The sequence below is a fragment of the Ictidomys tridecemlineatus genome, chromosome 5 (genome assembly GCF_052094955.1).
Source record: "Ictidomys tridecemlineatus isolate mIctTri1 chromosome 5, mIctTri1.hap1, whole genome shotgun sequence".
Classification (NCBI taxonomy): Eukaryota; Metazoa; Chordata; class Mammalia; order Rodentia; family Sciuridae; genus Ictidomys; species Ictidomys tridecemlineatus.
The window spans coordinates 51258365-51276076 of record NC_135481.1 but is presented as its reverse complement, the minus strand read 5'-3'; the positions used below and the strand labels follow the sequence as shown (position 1 = coordinate 51276076).

At 40.8% G+C, this 17712-nt stretch overlaps 1 protein-coding gene across 2 annotated transcripts; it reads right to left on the bottom strand.

The window, feature by feature from the left end:
* Positions 1-292: 292 nt before the first annotated feature.
* Lgals3 (galectin 3) lies at positions 293-14795 on the bottom strand. 2 transcript variants are annotated; one of them, XM_078049931.1, is made up of 6 exons: positions 14658-14795; positions 8564-8585; positions 7210-7596; positions 5687-5775; positions 3339-3504; positions 293-585 (listed from the first exon to the last, which is right to left on the bottom strand). In XM_078049931.1, the coding sequence occupies exons 2-6, from the start codon at positions 8579-8581 to the stop codon at positions 430-432; spliced, it is 816 nt and encodes a 271-aa protein (XP_077906057.1). In that variant the 5' UTR covers positions 8582-8585; positions 14658-14795; the 3' UTR covers positions 293-429. The 2 variants fall into 2 exon arrangements, with proteins under 2 accessions (XP_077906057.1, XP_077906058.1); XM_078049932.1 differs by having other exon boundaries at positions 14613-14747.
* Positions 14796-17712: the final 2917 nt, after the last annotated feature.

Genomic DNA, 17712 nt, shown 5'->3' with positions numbered 1-17712 from the left:
CAAGCTCGCTACCGCTTGAGCCACATCCCCAGCCCTTGTTTTTACTTTCTATTGTTATTTTTTAGTATATTCCTTCTACTTGTTAAAAAAAAAAAAAGGCCACTATAAGACAATATGTCGGGTTAACACAGCAACCTCAAGTGCCTCATATTTACCTCCTTTCTTTCTCTTAAGTACATTAGCAAATATAGAAAACTCAGGAGCCCCTAAGGCAGTATTAATATTGCTATATATTTTTCCATTGTACATTATCTTTAATAAACTCCAATTAAATGACATGTAAGACAGGTAATTTAGCGTAAGAATATTTATTAAATGGATGCTTACAAGAAGGCTATTTGTGAATAAAGGTAAAATTTTTCATATGAAGCCTTTAAATGTGTAAAATTTAGACTCAATTTTATTTTTAAAGTATCTGCCCCTTCCAGATTATATCATAGCATGTGAAGCACTGGTGAGGTTTATGTCACCAGAAATTCCCAGTTTGCTGATTTCCCTGAGATTTTTCATCCGATGATTGTACTGTAGCAAGTGAGCGTCATTGACTGCAACCTTGAAGTGGTCAAGCTCAACCAGGACTTGTATCTGAAAAGGCATACACACAAATTGTCATGTGAGGTCATACTTATGTTAATTAATGCAGTTTAGCCATTCCATGATGTGTGCATATTTCAAAACATGTACATGAGAGAGACATATAGTTTTTGTCAATTTGAAATAAGAGGAATAATAGAAATACCCATTAATTTCAAACAAGTATAGCCTGAACTCAGGATGTTCAACATGTCATCTTTATCATTTGTAGACCCAATTAAGAAGATCCAGAGTTGCTGGGGTTGTGGCTCAGTGGTAGAGTGTTTGCCTCGCACATGTGAGGTACTGGGTTCGATCCTCAACACCACATAAAAATAAAAAATAGATATTGTGTCCATCTATAAAAAAAATGTATTTAAAAAAATAGAAAAGATCCGGAGAAAGTAACTTTACAATAAAAATAAGTTCCAGATTATTTAAACAAAAAAGACAAAGCAACACAATTGTTAGAAGAACCTAAGTGAAACCATAAAGGGCAAGATTCATAATTTGCCTACATTAAACTTTTTAAGGTTTTGTAGCACTTAAAAAGAAAGACAGCCAGGCACAGGGGTGCATGCTTATAATCTCAGTGGCTCAGGAAGCTGAGACAGGAGGATAGAGAGTTCAAAGTCAGCCTCAGCAAAAGCAAGATACTAACTTGGTGAGACCCTGTCTCTAAATAAAATACAAAATAGGGCTGGGGATGTGGCTCAGTAGTCGAGTGTCCCCAAGTGTAATCCTTGGTAGCAAAAAAAATAAAATAAATAAAAAGTAAACACTATAGTAGGAATCCCTTAACCAGTTTGGCAGGGTTAGGGGAAACTCAAATGTTAGATATGCAATCTCACATCCTTTTGTAATCAGTAATTTGGCAATGCCTTATGCAAATTTTAAACATCTATATTCTTTGAATAAAGTTATTCTAGGAAAGAAAGATGTGTGTGTAAGGGTAGTTATTACAGTATTTTGGTTAAATATTTTCAGGTTTATTCTTCAGCATATTTCCATAGTCCAGATATTCATCAGTAGGGTACTGGTAAAATTCTCACATATTTAAACAATGAAATACTAGTAAGTAATAATATTGTGAAATGGAAAGCTGTCTACCACATGTAGACTGTGATCCTTGTCCCTGACCTTGAGCTTACAGTCTAGCCATTTTTATTGACTACAATCCTAACTCAGTGCTTCAGACTTTATAAATATCTGTTGAAGCAGTTACTTAAAAATGTGAGCCAAGCATGGTGGCACACACCTGTAATCCCAGCAACCAGGAGGCTGAGACAGGAGGATCAAAAGTTCAAAGCCAATAAAGAAATATGAAATTATGAAAAATTGCAGGAAAATGGATAGAACTAGAGACCACTGTGTTAAGAGAAATAAATTCAGAAGGTTAAGGGTTGTAATTTTTCTCTCATGCAGAAGCTGGAGAGGGAAAAAAAAAAAGGAAAAACAGTGTGAATCTCATAAAAATCAAAGGGAGATGAGTAGAAGAAAGGGAACAAGGTGTGGGTGTTGGGGATGGAGGAGAAGTTCTAAGGGAGTGATTGTCCAAATTATATTTTTATGGTGTGTATTGTGTGCATGTACAAATATGTAACAACAAACCCCATCAGTACACAATACAACCATAATGCACTTATAAAAAAATGGAAAAAAGTTAAAGTCCAGACTGGGCAACTTAGCTTGTCTCTGTCTCAAAATATAGGGCTGGGGATGTAGCCCAGTGGTACCACATCCCTGGGCTCAATCCCAAGCACTGCATAAATAAATATTGAAAATGTGTTGTATTGGGCTAGGGTTGTAGCTCAGTGGTAGAGCACACATGAGGCACTGGGTTCGATCCCTAGTACTACATAAAATACTGGAATGATACCAAATTTAATCCTCTGTGAAGATAGGAGACTTTTTAAGTTAAACATCTACAAATTTTTATTTTCATAAAACATGTATATTGATATTTATTTTATTTGGTACTGGGGATTGATTCCGAGTATTTAACCACTGAGCCACATCCTCATTCCTTTTTTTATTTTTTATTTTGAAACAGGGTCTCAGTAAGTTGTTCATGGCCTTGCTAATTGCTGAGGTTGGCTTTGAACTTGTGATCCTCCTGCCTCAGCCTCCTGAGTCACTGGGATTACAGGCATGCATCACCATACCCAGCTAAGCATATTGATTTTTAGAATTAATAGAACATTTCATTTCTTCTTTTTTTTGTTTTTGTTTTCCCTTTTGGTACTGCAGGTTGAGAGAAGCTGAGGTACCCAGGGGTGCTCAACCACTGAGCTACATCCCCAGCCCTTTTGTTTTATATTTTATTAGAGACAGGGTCTCACTAAGTTGCTGAGACTGGCTCTGAACTCCTGATTCTTCTGCCTCAGCCTCCTGAGTCACTGGGATTACAGGCATGTGCCACCGCGCATGGTGAACATTTCCTTTTGATTTTATGCCAACCATATTGTTTTAGGGAAATAACTGACATAAAGACTTTCTGCCATTTTTTATTAATTTCTAGAAAATCGTTAGCTTGCAGTGAGGGTGGGTGGCCACTGTGATGATGGTGAAATGCCTGCAAGGAATTAGGGAATGTCTCACTCTCAGCCATTTTCTTAGCCTGCAAAGTGTAAAGGTAGGGAGGAGACAGGCTGGTTTGGTGCCTCAGGACAGCTGGTAAAAAATCATTTCAATGTGCTGTGGTTTTAGAGTGACTTCCCTTGAGAAATACATATTATTAATATATAATAGTAGCAACCACTTACTTTGAATGGTTTACCACTTTCAAATGGGAAAACCGACTGTCTTTCCTCCTTTCCCCATGTATTATCCAGCTTTGTATTGCACACAATGACTTTCCTGTTGTTTTCATTGAAACGTGGGTTAAAGTGGAAGGCAACATCATTCCCTCTCTTGAAGTCTAAAGCAATTCTGTTTTAAACCAAAGACCAGAGTTATTAAAATGATCAAAATTGCATTTTTTTTAATCAAGTGAAGAGCATATAAGTTTCTAAAAAGCCAATTATTTCATAATACATAGGAAATTTTTCTGAATAGAAGCAAACAAACCAGAGAATGGGTTCAAACTAGGAAGTACACTAATCCCCAAATTTATTTACTGTCAAAATCTTAAAGTCAGCAAGGCATGTGTGTGTGCGCATGCGCGCACGCGTACATATTACCTTAGTGTCCTTGGTCCCATATTCCCATTCAGCTGTAATCCCCTCCTTACAGACTCATTCATGAAAACCCTTCAGGGTTTCCTTATACAGGTTTAGAACCACTTTGAAAACACTATGCCTGAACAGATAGTATTGGTTCTCTCTTACTTGCCCTGCCAGGTTGCTTCTCATACTTGTTAAAGGCAAGTCAGCGAAAATACCTGGCTTCCTTGTGGTTAGTCAGAAACCTACTTCCTCTAAAACAGCAAGAATGATATACTGTAGTTGCTAAATTGTAAAGCTATGACAAAAAACAATGTTGCATACTCCATGATGAAAAGTGGAACTAATGAAAGTGCTAGTTGAACTTTTTGACTCTTTTTCTTCTTAGATGGTAATGCAAGTACAAATTTCTTTATTAAAAGATCAAGCCTACTCCTGAGTTTTTCAAGGTTTTTCCATAGAGCATCAGGAATCAGCTGGTGTTTTTAAATAAGGTTTGTGCTCTAGATTGATGGATTCTCTGGGAATTTTGAATCCCTCAGCCAGTCACATTCAACCACAATTTACAATATTAAACTCACAAGGGAAAATGGCAATAGAATTTGTATTTGACTAAATATTCAATGGCTCTGTTTTCAGTGAAAAGGAAGATACTGTCAACTCTGTCAAGCACTTTTTTTTCATGTAGTTCCTCACAGAATTTGCAGTACCAAGCTGCAATTTTTTTTTTCATTTACTGCCATTAACCATTTTAATCAGAATCAGTTTTGATCAACCATGGTCTCAGTATACATCTCTAGTATTACTGCAACTAAACTTCCCATTGCAATGACGAACTGAGGCAAGGATACTGTGTGGTTCTCTGGAGGAGGAAAACAGATACCAACAAATCATGGGTATCACATGCACAGGATAAGGTGTGCTAGACTCTGTTACCTTGGGAAGCAACATGTATAAGGACATAGGCATACAGTAATTTACTGCCAAACAAGTTTCTTTGTGTGAGGAAAGGTTGACCTTAGAGATGCTATCTAGGTGTGTAAAAAGAAAGATTGGCTTAGGGTAGATACTTCCATGCAGAACCAGAGGAGGCTGGCTGGAGGAAAACACCAGGGGGCTATGTGAATGTAAAATTATCCAATTAGAACATGTGCTCATCTGGTGACAGGATGTGGCTTTCATTGATTCCCCAGCAATAAACTGACAGATAACTCAGGTTATTTATGGATAAATAAATGATCTTCTTGAAGAAGCCTGTGACATGATTTGAATGAATACCTTTTGTGTACTGCCTATAAGACTCAGAGAGACAGCTCACCAATGGCTGGAGGAGCTTTAATGGCACTAACTTCAGGGACAGGTATAGGGGATGGCTTTAGGACCTTTTCAGCCTCTTCATACTGTATGTAAGTTTAACCAGCACCAGTGGTGACAACCAGGGCCAGGCAGCCATGGCAATCATAAATCAGCATGAATTTTCCTAAATTAGCTCAATAAAACCTTACTCCATCCTAGCCTACCTCAGTCAAACCAGTTCCAATGACAAAGGTTGATTTATTTTGGTGAAGTTGTCAATGGATAGAATCTTTTCAAACCTTTTAACAGTGTTTACTCAGAAGACTGAGGTTCCCAGGCTTGCCACTTATCTATAGGACATGAGCGTTGGTTTTATTTGTAAAAGAGGTAGCATTGTTACTTGTCCTACCTTCAACTGTGAAAATTAAATGATATAATGAATACCAATACACAGATTAGGGTGTGTTACCTTTACAGTGAATGACCCTGACACTTAAAAAAAAATTATTTGGGAACATATATTGAATATGAGATAATCCCATATGACAGTATAGCCAAGATCCTGAACATGTAATTTTGGAAATATTAAAATTTAGAATATATCATTCTATAATCAAAAATGAATCAACAGATAGGTCAAGCTGCCTCTTTACCTGTTTGCATTGGGCTTCACAGTACCCATAATTGTTATCAGCATGCGAGGCATGACTCCTCCTGGCAGGGGCAGGTCATAAGGCACAGTCTGGGAAAGAACAGGTATATGTGTATCAACAGTCATTTTTCTTGGGGAAAGAAAAAAATATAGCTAAAGTTCAGTCACAATTAGTATTTGTGAACAATACAGCCCCAGGTTAGGCCATCTGTTTTGACTTTCAGGCTGCCTTGCCCAGGGGCTAGAGAAATAAGCTTCCCTCTTAGAACACTCCTAGGGCTATTTCAATCCACACCTCATTCACACAGACTAATTTCTGGAAAAGCTTAAGTTCTGTCTGTGGGATGAACACTTACACAGTTCATTCCACAGATGTGTATTCTCCATCCATGTTCAAGATGCCATGAATATCCCTGAACTCAATCTGTGGCCTCTTCTCTTTCCCTTTATAACATTTTCCCCTGGGTTCAACTACCACATGAAGCTTTCATCTCTAGCCTGATCTTCACTAGCCCTGCATTTCCTCCTACCTGGCATTGCTACTAGAGCCTCAAGTCCAGCAAGTATGAACCAAAAGTGTCTCCCCTGCCTTCTCCCATCCATCAGTTTCTCTTCCTGAGTTCCCAGTTGGGGCTAAAGCTTTGCTGATGTTCTAGTTGTCCAGCCTTGAAAGCCAGAGTCCTGACTCCTAAGACTTAATAGGTCCTGGAAGCTCTCCTCTGCATTCTCTCATATATGCCTGTCTCCACAGCCTTCAAGTCTCCTCCTGCCTGCTCTTGACTGACCCTGTGCCAGGCACTGCCCGGTACTACCCACTGTCCCCCATCTTCTCTGAGCTTTCCTCCAAACTGTTCCAGAAGAAGATGGTGCTGCCTTGAGCCATCTTCTCCAAAGTCATGAAATGGTCACATCCAACACTGTTGGATAGCTCTTTCTTCATTTTTAGATCTTCTCTTTCAACTAGACTATCAATTTGCAAGGGAAATATCCATGACTGAGTGTACCTGGATTCCCTGAGTTATGTATTCATTTGGAACTCACTTGTTAAAATGTATTTTAATCTGCATGAAAATTCAAACCTTATATCAGAATTATCTTTAAGAGGTTTTTCAAAATCAGATTACCTTGGTTCCCCTACATGTTCCTTCAGTGTCCCTGGGCAAATTATATAACTTTTCCTTTGCCCCATTTCGTCATGCATAAAATGGGGGTAATAACAGTATGGTATGGGGTGGTTTTGGGGTTAAATAATATAGATGCATACTAATGGCGTGGCATTCTTTCTCTCATTACTACAATCCTAACTTGATTTATATTAAAAGCAGCTTTATAATGCCTTAAAAAGGTGTTTTATCTTCACTTTATACTAACAGTACAAAATAAATGCAATATGAACACTTGTTTTTTTCTACCAAATCAACACACACCAGTAGCTGGTTTTCAGAATGTGACTGTAAGCTGAAGGTATAAAGTTTCCCTGAGCCCTCTGCACATCAATTCCATGACAGAGTTACTCCATCTTACCAGTGGTCCAGCAGGGGTGCCATAGGGGCCAGCAGCAGGGTAGGCTCCAGGAGCACTTGGCTGTCCTGGAGGTGGGTAGGCCCCAGGCCCACCTGGTTGCCCTGGGTAGGCTCCAGGTGCCTGAGGTCCAGGATAAGGTCCAGGTGCAGTTGAGCCAGGGTAGGCACCAGGAGGTGCCTGTCCAGGATAGGGCCCCGGAGGTGTCTGCCCTGGGTAGGCTCCAGGTGGTGCCTGTCCAGGGTAGGACCCTGGAGGTGCCTGCCCGGGATAGGCCCCAGGATAAGAGGCTCCTGGGTAGCCCCCTGCTCCAGCCCCAGGCTGGTTCCCCCATGCACCAGGCCATCCTTGAGGGTTTGGGTTTCCAGACCCAGATAAGGCATCATTAAGCTGAAAAGAAAGACATAAACAATTACAAGATACAAAATATTCATGAAAACAGATTTTTCAGAAAAACAAGCATGTAATCTAAGAAGTAGAGAAATATGGGAAAGGTACAAAATTAATATCAATAAATTTTCCCCACCTCTTAATAGTTTTGAGTTCCAAAGACTAAAATTAGACATTGGGATTCTATATGTTTCTTCACTTTTTCTAGCCACCCATCATCTCAGTTTTTTGTAATTTGCTGAAGTCAGGAGGTAGCTCTCCTTGATCTACAAACACATGCTTTTTTCTTTATTTTATGTATGTATGTATGTATATGTTTACTGCAGTACTGGGGATCAAACCCAGAGCCTGGGGCACAAGAGGCAAGTATAGTATTTCCTTTTTTTTTTTTTTTTTTTTTCATTTTAAAGAGAGAATTTTTTAATATTTATTTTTTAGTTCTCGGCGGACATAACATCTTTGTATGTGATGCTGAGGATCGAACCCGGGCTGCACGAATGCCAGGCGAGCACACTACTGCCTGAGCCACATCCCCCGCAAGTATAGTATTTCACCACTGAGCTACATCCTCTGCACCACCACCCTTTATTTATTTACTGATTGATTGATTGAGACAGGATTTTGTTAAGTTGCCAGGAATGCCTCAAACTTTTGATTCTCTTGTGTCAGTCTCTGGAGCACACACTTTTGAATCAACATGAGAAACCAATCTCAAACATGGGGATGCTCAGATTTTGGGCTACACTTCCTGCTGCTTCCAGCAGGGTGAGTGACTGTTGCAGACTCACAGGCTTCTGCCTGGCTTTCTTCCCACAAACTGCTGCTGAAAAAACAAGACTTCAGCTAACAGGCCCTCAGTGGAAACCATGTAGTCGGACAGTGAGAAGGGGAAGTCTGGTGGTAAAAATGAAACCCTACACCTATGTGAATGTGTATGAAGCTAAGAAAACTGACATGAAGCACTTACCGAAAAACTGTCTGCCATTTTCCTGAGGAGAAAAGAGAGAGAGTGTGTGTTATTATCACTGGATTCATTAATTTCCCTAAGATTTAACTTCCTGAATACTTCATGGGCAGTTCTACTCAATCTATAGGTATATTGCCTAAGTCAACAGTGCCAAACCATAAAAACAGTAATGGGTGGGGATGCTTTCCAGCTACATTACTAAACGCTATTTACTCAAATTCAAACTTGGATCACATTAGCTTGTGTTCTGAAATCTGAGAGTAAGAGGACATACAATGCATGAGGGAGAAGGAGCAGGAAGAAAATGTTCTGCCTTTTTTCTAGGTAAATAATTTAAATAGTCATGGTTTGTCCTGAGCCTCCTTCACTCCTTCGTGCCCTCTCTCCACTACCCCTCACAAAGGGCTCAGTTGTTGGTATGACTTAAGTCCCCTTTTCTTCCCTCTGGCAGCCCCACATCCTAGTGAGATCTGAAAAACAGCTCTACCTGCTGCCTGATTATTTATTCTATCACTGGAGCACATTGATGCCTGCTCCAGGTCAGGCACTGTGCAGACTCCTGTCTGGATGTTCAGATGAACAGGCCAGGATCTGTATGGCAAAGGGCCCACAGTCCACCTGGGCAGGCAGATGTAGGCAAATACAAGAGAATAAGTGATCCATGCTGTCAGGCCATATGCTGTGGGAATGCAAACCTGGGAAGCTAACTTCGGAGTAGGGAAGGGAACATAGTATTTGAACTAAGCCTTGAAGGATAGTGACATTTATTTGGAAGTGCTTTTTTCTTTTCTTTTTTCCAAGGTATGTGTATTCCGAATAAAATCTTGGGCACTATAACAAAACAATGTGGAGAAAAACATTTTGGGGGCTGGGGATGTGGCTCAAGCGGTAGCGCGCTCGCCTGGCATGCATGTGGGCCTGGGTTTGATCCTCAGCACCACATACATACAAAGATGTTGTGTCTGCCGAAAACTAAAAACAAAATAAATAAATATTAAAAAATTCTCTTTCTCTCTCTAAAAAAAAAAAAGAAAAAGAAAAACATTTTGGAGTGGGAACTGTCAAACAAGGTTTGTCATGCTGAAAGCTGCCACAGGGCTAGAGAAAATTTACTGCTCCCTCCTGCTCCTTCCCCTGAACCAAGTCTCCAAAAGCACAAGGTGCTTCACACCTGCTCCATAGCTGCTTCCATTCTGCAGGGCAGTTGAAGGGTAGCCCAGAACCTCTGCATCCTGGGTGACTTCTTTCTAAGCTCAGGATAAACTGTGTCATAGTCAAAATTACCCAGACTTGTAAACAACTAGAATCTCTTCTTCCTTTATTTGTTTACTTGTGTTAATTACTCATTTTAAAGAAATGACATGGTCCCAAAAGGGATTCAGTAAATGACAACTACATGGTAGGTCCTAAAAATGCGTAATATTAAAATTCTCTGCAAAAAAAAAGGCATAGCTCCTCCTAGGACTTAATATATACTTCATTTACATACACAAGATGTATTTATACTACTGTTATTTATATCACTCTCAAACATTACCTTTTACTAATTTTTTTCCCATCTCTTTTACCCTGGTTATTCTCCAACTTATTTAGTTATGACCATGCCCAACTCCCATGGTGAAAAACTACCATCAGTTTGACAGGAAAATCACAGTGACTCCTAGAGCTTACTATTCCTTCCCCACCCTGTATTTCCTATTGAACTTAAACTTCTAAAGCAAAAGTGGGAAGCTCCTATGCTTGTGTGCCTTTCCCCACAAGACTGTCACAATACTGTATAGGAAACAGTGCTGCCACCACAGGAGGAACTTGAGGGAAGAGTGGTTACAGAAAAGAAAAAGAAAGCAATAAAGAAAAGAAAGCCTCTCTCATTTTGGACACTGGTAGAAAACAATCTTGAACTTCAAGGTGGGCAGAGCTTAGGATCCTTTGATCGCACACCCTTTTCCACCCATGAACAATGTACCAAAGACTCAGCAATAATTTTTATAAGCATTTGGTTTCTTTGAAATGTCCCCACTGCACAGGAACTTATGTTCAATCTCATATTACTGTCACTTCAGGTAGACATTTTGTGGCACAGTGTGATCCTGTGCATTTAGGCTATTTAGCCACATTTCTGGCTTCAATCCATAAGATGTCAGTAGCACACCACCCTACAACTTGTAATAACCCAAAGTGTCTTCAGACCTTGCCAAATATCCCTTTGGGCAAAGCCATGCCTAGCTGAGAACCACCAATCTAGACTGTCAGCATTCGAATCCCTATGTAAATGTACATACTCACATCAATAAAAACCAACCAGGGAGTTTCAGTTGCACAAATTAAAGTTTCTACTGGTATCATGTGCTTCATAGGTGCCTTATTAATATAACTCTGATCAAATTAAGATGACTGTAAAGACTGATGAAGGCCAGAAACTCAAAGGGGCCATTTCCATACTTAGCATTTATTCCACCCAAAACCTGCTCAAATCTGTTTAGTTTATTTTCCAATCTGACCAAATGCAATTTGAGGAACAAAACAGAGTTCACTGTGTTTCACATATGCCTTGTATGACAGTTTGGACTGTGTTATGACACATTCCTCTGACCCATTAGAATAATGACACTGCATTTGTGTGGGGCTTCTCAGAACGCAAAGCATTTTCCACATACCTTATCTATTTGATTCTGTAAATCTCATGAGAATTACAGGAAGAAATTAATATTCCCACTGTAAAGTAAGGAAACAGGTCCACAGAGTCAACCTGTCATTGACAGGTCAGGAACCAGAGCCCAAGTCTCCTGACTCCTAATGTAGGCTCATTCTACACTAATTCAAAACTTTGCACCTTGAAACCTTATAGCTGTTTGAAAGTATTAATGACTTCACCAAGAAATTAATTCTCTGGTCTATTCATCCAGAACTACAGAGCATGCTGAAATTCTAATTGAACTGAAAACAAGATTGTGTTTTTGTCAGAAAACTAACTGGATGACTAATTCAGCACACAGTAATATTTATTTTTATTTTTTTATTAAAATTTATTTTCCATTTCTCGGCGGACACAACATCGTTGTTTGTATGTGGTGCTGAGGATTGAACCCAGGCCACACATAGTAATATTTAATAAAAGGATGCCATTTTGCATAGTCACTGTGCTAATTATATCCACACTTTAACCAATAAGTTGTACTTTTCCAAAAACTAGTTATGCACAATTTGGATTATGCCAACTCCCAACCATTCAGATCTCTTATTTGAAAATGATTATAACTGGTATTCTTCTGAAGTCAAGATTAGTAACATCAGAACTTAGGGAGGGGGAAAAAGGATCTCTTATTACAAGTATTTTTCTTGTCTAGAAAATTTCTTTTTTTTTTTTAAAGGTGAGTAGTTTTAAAGAGAGATGCATATGATCAAATGTTTTAAAAAAATCTTCCTACTCTGCAGAAGTATAGATATGTGAACTCCATCCTGGTTCTTCTAGTCTCAGAGAATTTTGAGGTGCAGGGAAGCAGAGGCCACTTTATCAAAGATGAACAATTACAGAAATATTACCTGGATCTCCACATTTGAAATACCAACATTAAGAAGCTCAGTATAATTTTGGAATAAGAAATTTAAACATGAGTCACAATACAGACCGTTTTAATTAGCTGTTAATTGGTAGCTCTTCCCTTTAATAAAGAGTAGTTAGTCACTGCACATTACTCTTCTAGGCCCACCTAGCAATCAATCCAGTTGTCTGGGTTCCCAGGAACACTTTTAAAATTTCTCCTTGTAAGGTTCCTGTCTGCCGCTTTGGTGGCACTCAGTGAGACCTTGTCTCTAAGTAAAACACAAAATAGAGCTGGGAATGTGGCTCAGTGGTTGAGTGCCTCTGAGTTCAATGCCCAGTACACACCCAACAAAAAAATTTAAAAATTAAGGCTCCTGTCTTTAAACAAGCTGTAATGAAGTAGACTTTGGAGGTATTTCCTCAGAGCTCCCAGGTATTCCCAACTCTCCTAGAACCCACATGAGGCTGTCTACCTCCTGCCCTTGCTGAGACTGAGTGGGTAACTCTGAGATGCTGAGTTAGGAGAAAGAAGACCTGCCCTTTCCTAAGGTTTCTTTCTCATCATAGTTCCTGAGCACCAAGGAAGGTAAAGTTACTTTGTGCTTCTCAGTTACTGATTTTTTTTCCCCTTTGGAAAAGCTGGAGAGCAGTCAATGGCAAACACATGACCCTTAGTCACCAGCAAACTTGAAGCATACAGCATGCATTATCCTCTTCAGTTAGCCACTCAATTTAACGAGAAGAACCAGTTCTGGCACCAAGAGCTTGTGTCTTAAACAATCACAGGAAAGAAAAGCAAGGTTGTGGATGAGTTACTGGTAGTTTCAGGTACATAAGTACTTACAAGTCAATTGGTAGGTAAGGTCGACATTAGATTCTCAGGTTATACTTTATGAATATAGGTTTCTCTTGCAGTGACGAGTTCAAGTCTGGCTAATGAAGATTCCAAGCAATGAAGGTTCTAGGTTCAGCTTTGTGTGTAACTTAGATTTTTCTAAGCTCCAAATATTCAAAGGCCCATCATCAAACTTCTCCCCAGAATATGGATAAGTGCTCATTTCAAATGTAACCTTCCAAATTATGAATTTAGGAAATAGCTCCAATTCCCCTAAGATCAAGGAGAATGCATGACCATCCTTGGAATGAAAGATTCTACTTTAAAAGAACTTCAAATCAGTATCTAGAAAGGAGACTTAATGGCAGAAAAGTAAATCATTATTATTAAATTTTAATTTTCACAGAAACACATAGTTTCCTAACATGAAAAGTTTATTAAATTGAAGCAAGCAAGTTACAAATTTGTTAGTTGGTGAAAGTTTTTTTCATGCTCTGGGCCCACCTATGTGTTTAAATTTATCATTATCATTTTTGTTAGAGTTAACTCAACCTAACTTCCATTTCTTTCCAGGATTCTGGAAACAGACTGAGGTCCAGGTATTCTCATTGTCTAGCAACCCAACTCCAAGGAGTCACTTTACAAATATTCCACAGTGTTCTGTAATAGGTATCCATGTCCTTAAGGACTGGGCTGACACATAAGTCACAGGCCTTAATTCATGTCTCCCTTACTCCCTGGCATTAAGTACCTACTCCTCAGAATGCAAGCAGTTTAAGTTTTCAGATGAGCAAATAATAATTCAGAATAAATCCTCACACATTTTACAAGCCCCCAGCTAGACTTTTGCATCCCAGAACCCAATATCTTGCCACACCCAACACATCCTCAGCACCCTTTTGAGATGATTATTGCCCATATTAGCCAGTCTGAGCAGGGATGAGTCACTTGATTTACCAAACGCTTAAAGGTTTCAGGCTTTGCTAAGTCAGGCATATATCCACTTGGGCTTTGGGACAGCATCATTTTCTGTGGGGTCAGCTTTCAAAGAGAGGCTGCAGGCCTTGCCGCTGCTGGAAGAACTCATTTGCATCCACAGCAATATCTCCTGCAGATGAAAGCTCAGCAGATGCCCCAAAGTGGCCTGGTCAGCCAAGTCAGGGGTCCCACAAGACCTACAGAGCCCCCAGGAAGGTACCTCATGCACTGGGAAGGGAGAGCTTGTTCCTAACACCAAGCTAGAAGGAGCCGTTCAGTTTGATGACCTATCGCACCCACCACTCCCTCGCGCTGGGACCTAGCGGACTGGCAGGCGGCTCCTTGTGGGTTAGGGCTTACTCTACACGCAAAGCACGGCTGGCAGAGGGTGGGATGGTAGCTTCCGCTGTGCGGCAGCGCAGAGAGTGCCCAGTGCCTGACGTCCTCACTGCCCCAGGGCTAGGTGTATGCGAGTTCAGTAGGGAGTTGCTAACTTTCCCCAGGTCTCAGACCCCGGAAGAATCAACAGTTATGGATCGGTGCCCAGAACTATGCCCACGCTCGGCTCCGGGCTGGCATAGCGCGGGCTGCCCGGCTCTCCATGATCGCCGGTCCCAACAGCCAAGCCCCGTGAGCGCTCCGAAGCCTCTGCCCTGTCGGCAGGTGCGGTCTCCCGCGCCCACGCAGCTCACCCTTGCCTTGCGGCAGGTGCGGTCTCCCACGCCCACGCAGCTCACCCTTGCCTGGCGTCTCTCTCGCTCTCTCCGGGTGGCTCCTGGCAAAGTGGTGCGGGCGCTGGCTGCGGGGCGGTGGCTCTGCCTTCAAATACCCTTGGCCCGCCCTCCCGGGGCGGAGCAGTGCCCCGGCGCACCCCGGCCTCTCGCGGGGGATGGGAGGACCAGCCCTGCGCCCACAGGACAAACAGAGCCGCCGCTCCAGGGGCAAGGTCTTGACACCGGGAGTAGAGAGGCCGCGGGGACCCTACCTCTCTCCCTATCACCCGATTCCTAAGAGGAACATCCCTTAACTGCTGCTCTTAGTGCGTGCTGCTTTGGGAGGTTCTGCTTGCTTGTTGTAACCCTATTGATTTATTTTCCGTCCAGGCGCAGGCAGTCTCATCCCGTTTCCATTTCCTTTACCCGAAGCCTACCCCAGAAGGGCAAGGTGACTTGTGTCCTGAGGTGGGAAGGTGTGTCCCTGTCTAAAATATGGATGAGAACTCCTATGTTTCCGGCTTTGCATTCCTTTCCATTCTGAACTGTACTGAGCGTGGACACCTTTGACTGACATTCCTAAATGGTTTGGTGTTCGCTTCCTGATGCACCCTCAGCATCTGCTCAGGATGTGGTGCAAAGCAGGTTTTCAGTAATGTTTATTGAATGAATGAATGAACAAACCAATTACTTCCTTCCTAGGAAGTCTGTTTTCTCGAAGACTAGGGGAGAGTCCTGCAAAGCAGGGAACAATTAAGTAAAAAGTAGCTTTGGTAAGGGAAGGAATAGGACAAAGCTATGCTGTGTGAAAGGTTGTTTGCAAGAAAGCTGATATTTAGCTGGATAAAAACTGAGTAAGATGGTTAAGGATGTCCAAGATAGATTTTTTTTATTTATATAATAATAATAATAGCTAATATTCTTCAAGTATGCCTTGTACTATGCTTAGTGCTTTACATACCCATATGGAAGGGAGTGTTATTTTTATTCCCATTTTAAAGATGAGAAAACCTAGGCATAGAGCATTAAATATGGCCATGATCACAAATAATAGGTTAAGATGAAAGAATGCAGCTCAATTCACAATAGCTAAGCTATGGAACCAACCTGGGTGCCCTTCAACAGATAAATGGATAAAGAAAATGTGGTATATATACACAATAAAATATTACTCAGCCATAAAGAAGAATTAAATCATGGCATTTGCTGATAAATGGATGGAACTGGAGACTATCATGCTAAGTGAAAAAAGCCAATCCCAAAAAAGACAAAGGCCAAATGTTCTCTGATATGCAGATGCTCATTCACAATTGGCAGGACAGGAGGGAGAAGTGGGGAAGGGTTTAAGGGGGGAGAGTGGGGAGAAGACAGAGGGATGGGAATGGGAAACACAGTAGTATGAACCAGACATAATGTTCCTATGTTTATATATGAATACACAACTACTGTAACTCCACATCATGTAAATCACAAGAATGGGAAGTTATAGTCCATGTATGTATGATATGTCAAAATACATTCTACTGTCATGTATAACTAAAAAGAACAATTTTTAAAAAAATTTTTTTAAAGAAATAGACCTTTGGAAATGGAATATTCATTAGTCAACAGACGGCAGGGGCGCCGGGGGGACTGGAAGGGAGGAGGGAGAGAAGAAGGAAAGGGCCTGCAATGGACACTGAAATTGGGTAGATTTAGTGGAAGTTGGGATAGTCACTCAGAAATGGAAAGAATGATTGAACATAAGGTTAAATTATCTCTCAACAATTAGGAAGTTCAGTTGCTCTGTCACTCAGGAGCCATATCCTGTCTCATTGTGGGATTCTGCCTCTGGTTGATGGCACCAGTGAGAAGAGCCTCTGTGTCCTCTTGAGCTGGTGTGTTGGGAGGCTTTGGATTTTGAGCCAGAGGAGGAAGGGATTTGGTGTCAGAGAAAAGAGTAAGAACAAAGGACCAGGGAAGGGACAGCACCCCAGGGAGGGAAGATTGAGCTGTATTTGAAAAGCTCTGAGAAACTACCCACATACACCCAACACAGGGCTGCACTGGCTCTTGGCTCTTGGCAAACCTCCAGAGACAGATGGGAGGACTCCTGGCAGTGCCACTGGGCGGCTCCCTCAAGTAGGTACTGGGCATTTCCTAAGGGGACATGGCAGTCGCCACAAGTGGCAAGGACTGACAACACTGCTTTGTTAGTACCAGGGTGAGGTGCACTGAGCAGAAGAGGGACTCTGCTCACACAACAGTAGAACTGTAGGAAACCTTTAATAACCTCAGGGGGAAATAGGAGGACTGGCTGGAACTGGCCACTGGGTGATTGTGACAAAATTTTGTGACATAGTTACACATGTTCTGTGTTCTGTTTGGGGCAATGGGTTCCTGGTTCACTGAGAAAACCAAATAGAAAATGGCAATGTGATATAATCTCATTGATACAATGTGACTGAAGGAGAGTAATAAATGAAAAGTCTAAATTACAGTTTTTCAGGCTGGGGTTGTGGCTCAGCGGTAGAGCACTCAGCTAGCATCTATGAGGTGCTGGGTTTGATCCTCAGTACCACATAAAGTAAAATAATAGACCTTGTGTCCACCTATAACTAAAAAATAAATAAATAAATAAATAAATAAATAAAGTACAGTTTTTCATATGTATATAATATGTGAGAATGTGTGTGTGTGTGTGTGTATGTGTGTGTGTGTGTGTGTGTGTGTGTGTTTCTGTGTATGTATTAGGTGACCTAAGCAACCTGGTAATGTTGCCTACTTGGGGTGGATCTTCCAAATTAGAGAAGAAAAAATATGTAACTTATAAAAGCTATATTGCTATTAAGGGACAATGAAAAAAGGAAGCAAACATTTTTTTGATTAATTAATTTATTTTTTATTCTGATTTATTATATATGACAGTAAATGCATTACAATTCATATTACACATGTAGAGCACAATTTTTCATGTCTCTGGTTATATACAAAGTGTATTCACACTATTCATGTCTTTGTACATGTACGTAGGGTAATAAGTCCATCTCATTCCCCATCTTTTCTACCCCCATTTTCCTCTCTTCCCCTCCCACCCCTT

Coding starts and splice junctions, on each gene's coding strand:
- Lgals3 (XM_078049931.1), bottom strand. Junction 3,505..5,686: donor GTGAAGCCCAATGCAAACAG/GTAAAGAGGCAG, acceptor GGTTTAAAACAG/AATTGCTTTAGACTTCAAGA. Junction 586..3,338: donor AAAGTGGTAAACCATTCAAA/GTAAGTGGTTGC, acceptor ATGCCTTTTCAG/ATACAAGTCCTGGTTGAGCT.